Below are 6,756 nucleotides of genomic sequence, written 5' to 3' on the forward strand. Positions count from 1 at the left end.
TATATATATATATGTCATTTATGTATGTATTATGATTACGTTTTTATTGGTGCGCGCGTATGTATATGTGATACATGTTAAATGTGTACATACTGCTTAGAGACGCTGCTTTTTGCACTAAAGTTTATACGTTTTGTCTCAAAGACTGCTTCCAAACTCACTTGATCTTCGTCGGTCGATGTGCTTCATGTACGTCTCCGAATATATGCTTTTAGTACGATCGTCGTATCTGAAAACAGAATTAAAATCGTCGAATCTGCAAACAAAATCAAATATCGAAAATTATAATTTTTTTTTTCGTAAAGTTATACAGTAACGAAATTTTGTATATTATCCACTTATCCTTCAAACACATATATATATAGAATTCCCAAAGTTAAACAATCGTAATTTGCCAGTATATTTTATGCATAGAAAAAAAATGTTATATGAACATTGTTCTAAAAATGCTTTATTAGAAAGTTAAAACAAAAATATTAAATGTGAAAAAATTGCGGACATGCAGATGCATAAAGTGAAAATAACACTTAATGTTTATCTGATCAATATATGTATATCTAATAGTTTATTTTAGCTATATTTATTTATTATAACTCAAGTTTTATTTGTGAGAAACGGAGAAAGCAAAAGTGTATTAAATATATAAAAGTCAATAAGAAATTGAAACGAATCTCTTATGAAAATACAATTTAAATTACCTAATTAAATAACTAATTTAATTCTTTGCCATCCGCTGGCGCTGTTACGACGACATAGTATGCATCACAACTTTCAGAGTGTAAAGAGTTCAATTAATGTCAATTTTTCTTAAACACAAATTAATAAGTTATTATTTTTTATCACCATATAGTTCCTTTTAAAGAAAAATACTGTATCAAAAATATCTATATTAAAAAAATAATAATGATTTTTTTAGCATTCTTTAATTAACGTGTATTGTCAGTTTATTCTTGTGTGTTTATTGTCAATTCAGTCGTCAATGTGCATCATTGCGGATGCGACTCGTGCGAGATACGCAGTGTATGTAATTGAACAGAATAATGAAGTAATTGGCACAGAGAATGAAAATAGAGATACATGACGCCATACATCCACGCGGATTAAAATAGGTTTAATTCATGAGTTTAATGATATCGTTTCTCGGAATCGCAAATGCTTGAGATAAATTCGTGTTCATAATAATCGTCTTGTATATATTCGCCGTTCTATTATTCAATATGTAAACTGCTATGGCTATTAGCGGCGATAAAGCATTGTACAATAATTAAATGGATATAGAAAATATAGTGAATGTTGCTATAACGCTAACAAAGTAATTCTGATGCAATCATAAAGAGATGTTTTCACACATTTAATGTAACTGTATGGCTTAAAGCCCACTTTACACGATCTATAATTTGCAACAGAATTCAAGACAGAATTCTATTTATAATTTTATATATCAAATTATGAATATAATTATAGATAAGAAAAAATTTTTGTATTACACGAACCATAATTTGATTTAAAATTATGTATAGAATATTCGATTGTTTCTTTCTTTGACATATGGTTGGATTATTAAAAAATACGACATAGTTATTAAGAAATACATATAAATATAATAAAAGTATAAAACATATGAAAGAATCTTTTCTAATGCATCGGCACAAGCATGTTTATTTTTGTAATTGATAGATTTTACTATATATAGGCAAGGATATTTCTTATATTCAGTTAATAAACAAGTAACTTGCTCCCGGGACCAAGACATTGTCACATATATTTTTTTTCTTCTTTTCTTTCTTTAGATTATTAAACAGATACGAGAGTAGGTTAGCTTGTAGTTTATGTCATTTACAATTCACCAATCATGGGTACATTGCGCATATTTCATGCGTCTTTTCTATTTATAAAAATAAAGCATGATAGTTATAATTCTGATTGTTCACATGTTATATTTATATTTTTCTTAACTATACAACCAAAATTTAGACAAAAATCTGACTTTATATAATGTGATAGTAACTGTAATAAAATAATTAACGATACTAGATGATAGGAAACTCAAATGAGAGCCGAGGCGCGGTTATTAATGCACAAACTTTTTGTTGTGTAATTTCATTGACAAGTATGCATTAAATAACTACGTAAATGCATACTTGTTAATGAAATTAAGCAACAATAAGTTTACGCGCTAATAACCGCGCTTCGGCTTTTATTTGCCAGTTTCCTCACTTAATATCGTTAGTACTCTGAATCTATATTGCTGTTATTATTAAAATAATTGTAGTTAAAAAGATATAATTAAAAAATTATAGTTTATATTTATTTAATAATATCAGAATAAATTTAATAATGTCACTCTATTGACTCTATTTTTTCTCAATAAAATTGTAAATGTGAATTTTTAATATTACAATAACAAGTATAAACGAAATATTATGACAGAGATATTACGATAGACGAGAGAGATTTCCAAATATACAAAATAGGAAATTCAAAACATTAACAACTTTATTAAAATAATTTCAATAGAACGCAATATAAATAACAAGAAATGATTATAATACATTGTACATATAAAAGAAATATGCAACATAAGTTTAAAAATTTAGAAATATGTTATTTCTATGTAAAAAAAAAGATTGCAAGATAATTAAAGACAAAAACGTGTATGTTGAAAGTTAAAACGCATTATATGAAGTATATAATAACAAGTTAAAAGTTGAATCGGAATAAATATTATCACAAAAAGATATTTAAGAATATATAAGCGTACATAAATAATTTAAGCTTTGTATACATGTATAATTGCTGATCAAAATCCGGAATAATCTTTATCGATTATAAAATAATAGCAACTTGTTAATTAATTTCTGATGCATATAGAAAGAGGTTTTATAATTAAGTGACAGGTATAGTAATATGAGTAGTCGAGTTTGAGAAGAGATAAAGCGATAGAATGAATGCATACCTTCAAGTGTTAGACCAGATCGTACCTGAGGGATGGTCGACGGAAGTCCAGCGCTTCGAGGTCCGACGGTTCGCGTTTACAGAGCGAACAGAAAGCGCACTGTAGGGTATTTTTAAACGCTTCTCGAAAGTCACGATTAAAGTACGCATAGATCAATGGATTCAATGCCGAATTTGTGTATCCAATCCAGAAGAGGATCGCAATCACGATGTTGGGACACGGACAGCTGTTGCCGCATAGCGCCGTAGTGACGTACCTGACAATTGTATAAAATTAAAAATTTTTTATTTATACGAATTTTGAGAATGCGAAAACCGATTAATTTCTAATTCAAAAGCAATTAAAAATATGAAAGGTAATTTACTCTGAATTTCTGCGTGTGTCCATGTATGTATGTATGTAAAACTCTAGTATATTTGTTTAATAATTTCCCAAAAAATATTTTTTAGCTATCTTTGTCTTATTAATATAAATTTGACACAGGATATTCGTTATTGGTGATACAATAAAATGTATGAAAGGGAAGGGAAGATTAATCTAACATATCAAAATTTATTACCAAGACTGGGACCCACGTACCAGAGGAAAAATGGCAGCCAACAGAGGATGAAAGTACCCATAATAATACCTAACGTTCTTGCCGCTTTATGTTCTCTCTTCATTTTCATCATGTGTTTATCTTTCGTGGGAGTGTGCAAATGTTCGGTGTTAATCTCGTTCAATGTTAGCGTTTTCGATGATCCGCCGCTATTCAGTTCTCCGTTCAAATTATTGAGATCCTTGCTCGGTCTATGACTGAGTAACATAGCATTACCCATTCTGCTGTGCATTTGCTTCTCCTGCTTATTAGCCTCTTTGAATATTGCAAAGTATGTGACCATCATAATGGTACATGGTATCCAGAAGGATATACTCGATGAAAGTATGGCGTATATTCTGTTGACTTTGAACTCGCATAGTTCCGGATGTTTGTGCCTGTGCACACTGTTCTCTTCCGTAGTGTACCAACCGCAGAAAATTGGCACGAAGGAAATAATGGCTGGCGCTAGCCAGCAAGCGAGCAGCATAAATGCTACCACTCTTTTCGTCATGTTAATGGGATATTTGAGCGGCTTCACGATTGCATAATATCGATCCACTGAGATACACATTAGATGAAGTATCGAACTGGTGCTAAAATATACATCCAGGGAATTCCAGACGTCGCACATGAAGTAGCCGAAGAGCCACCTGCCAGTTATCTGGACGCTGGCATTGAAGGTCATTGCAAACATCGCTACAAGCATGTCGGCCAATGCTAGCGAGACCACGAAGTAGTTCGTTATGATACGTAGTTTTCTGTGTCGTATCACGGACACCATTACAAGGAGATTACCGAACAAAGCCGTGGTGATGATTGAACCAAGGATGCAGACTTTCAGGATGGCTGATGACACGTCCGGCCAATTGATCTCCACAACGTTTACTTCAGTGTTATTGGCGTAAGGATCCTCTTCAGTCGAAGTGACATCCAGCATTGATGTCATGTCGAACGAAGAGATCTCCGCTGGGTCGAATGTCGTTTTTGCGGTCATCCTCACTCAGTGACGGTTCTTGCCGTCACCGAGCGTCGACCACTCGTTGGTCTATCCTCTCGGTCAAACGGAAGAGTTCCGAAAAGGTGACTTTTTTAAGTGACGGAAGTCCCGATCAATCGACGCGCAAGGCAGACATTCATTTTTGATTCGAGAGAAAGAATGTTTCTTTTTTACACATTTATCCTTCTTCGCCTTACTTGTCAACATAATTAGAGTTACGAGATTCACGAAGCCGACTCATAAGAGGCACCTCGTAAAAAAGATTTGGCTCGTTTCTAGCACAATCTTATTTTGTTGTCATCTATGCACTCTTCTGAATCTGTAAATGAGAAAAAAGATATTTTTATAAAAGAAAATCAAGGATATTCTTTTAATCTACAAAAAAAATTGCGATGCTAGTGAGAGCGAATGAATGTTGTAAAATTCACAAATATTATTCAGAAAAGCATTTCTTTATCAAAGTGCATCAGCTACAAGATATATTTAATTTAAACGCAACAAAAACACCGGCATATAATTATATAGCTGTAATAAAAACATTTCATTTTAAAAAATATTCCAGAGATATTTTATTATTTTTAATGCCGTATATATAAGATTACTAAAAGTTTTCTTTCAACATATTCTATTAACATTATTGAGTTGTGCTTGTCCGATTCAATTACAGAACCTAAAATTTTTATTAATTAAAATTTCTAAATCTTTATGAATTCAAATTTCTATTTACATGATAAAGATAAAACAGAAGAAAATTTTTAGTACGTATTATAATATTTGACGAGTTTATTCCTAAATAACTTAAAACAAGAAATATATAGACAAATAGAGTACAACTAAAAATTCAAAAAAGATTTTATGGTTTACATAATATATAATTTGTCACTCGCACGTGTATGAAAAATAATAAAATGTATTAGAAATTTTCCACAAACCACAATTAGATTCAATATAAAACTCTTAAAATACCAATCAAAAACATTATCAAATTTTTGAAAAATGTTTATCAATTAGAATAAAAAAATGCTATGATAAACTGTCTAATATTACTTATTGCAGATATCCTGTTATAAAATAAAAATATATGTGTACGTGTTTGTTTGAAAATCTTTAGAGTAATTTTAGAAAAGATTTTTTTTTTAATTTAAAATAAAAGAATGGGCTTGGCAACACCATCTGGCTCACAAAATATAACAGAGTTTTGTAATATGTAATTATCTTACATAGCATCATAGTTGATATAATAAAAAATAACTTTTGTTATTCAAAACTAATGGCATTATCTATCAGTTGCCATAAGTAATATAATAGTTTAATAACTTTTCGTCGTATGAATATAGGTATGATTGTTCGAGAGATAGAATGTTTTTACTTTTTACAGTTCATAATCATCATAGATTTAAGTTTACAACAAGAGTAGCAATTATGTTTTGTTTTAAAGCGGAAAATATAAGTTTGAAACATAGTTCAGATGATGCACACAAACAGCTTATAGAAATAAAATACCATCTGAATCAAATATTTATTGTTGATATAAACGATTTCGGGAATCGCAAAAATTGAGATTTGAGAATCACAAAAAATACATCTAAAAATCAAGTTCTTTCTGTTTCTAAAAAAATGGAAAAGAATTTTTCCCCGAAAGACTAATTGTAAATACAGAATACTACAAACAAGTCACGAAACGTTATTGAATCGTCTAACAAAGAATTGTTTGAAGTAAAATGTAGCGACCCAGGAGTGAGTTTTTCTGCATAATAACGCATCTGCTCACAATGCTACAATAATCCAAAACAATGTTAAACGATCTTTAACAAAAAATTATAGCTTTATATCTGTCTTCTTCGTGCAATTTGGTGTAAATTATTTTTTATTGTCTAAATTTCCATTATTTATTAAAGAACGACATTTTATTCATTTCCATTTTAATCATTTCATTTTAAACAAAAGAGCATTTTATTGAAAAATACAGAAGTTATACAATCGGTCTAGTAAATGTATAATTAAATAAAATTTATATTTTACGTAATTAGGAATATAAATAAATGTTTTTCTTATGATTTTCTTCAGACTTTTATGATTATTCCCTAAATCTCTTCAGACATACATACAATGTGTTTTTATAAATATTATTAATAAGTAAAATAATCAAATTTTAAAAAAGCACACACACGTATTTATTTAAATTAAAAGTTTATATGTCTGTTATTAAAAAAGTATTAATTA

General features: G+C 29.8%; 1 protein-coding gene across 6 annotated transcripts in view; it reads right to left on the reverse strand.

Annotated features, from left to right (window-relative positions):
• Nucleotides 1–23: 23 nt before the first annotated feature.
• The window catches only part of LOC115239105 (octopamine receptor beta-2R-like), a 64,019-nt gene continuing 57,286 nt past the window's right edge, over nt 24–6,756 (reverse strand). For 3 of the 6 annotated variants that reach the window (XM_029813450.1, XM_029813452.1, XM_029813453.1), the window contains exons 3-5: nt 3,536–4,852; nt 2,982–3,212; nt 24–256 (exon numbers count right to left, since the gene is read on the reverse strand). In XM_029813450.1, coding sequence (XP_029669310.1) covers nt 139–256; nt 2,982–3,212; nt 3,536–4,530 — 1,344 coding nt within the window. In that variant the 5' untranslated portion in view covers nt 4,531–4,852 and the 3' untranslated portion in view covers nt 24–138. Of the gene's footprint in view, nt 257–2,956; nt 3,213–3,535; nt 4,853–6,756 lie in introns of all 6 variants that reach the window. The other 3 variants (XM_029813454.1, XM_029813456.1, XM_029813455.1) reach the window with 3 other exon arrangements.

This window comes from Formica exsecta, unplaced genomic scaffold (genome assembly GCF_003651465.1).
Source record: "Formica exsecta isolate Colony F162 unplaced genomic scaffold, ASM365146v1 scaffold365, whole genome shotgun sequence".
Lineage (NCBI taxonomy): Eukaryota > Metazoa > Arthropoda > Insecta > Hymenoptera > Formicidae > Formica > Formica exsecta.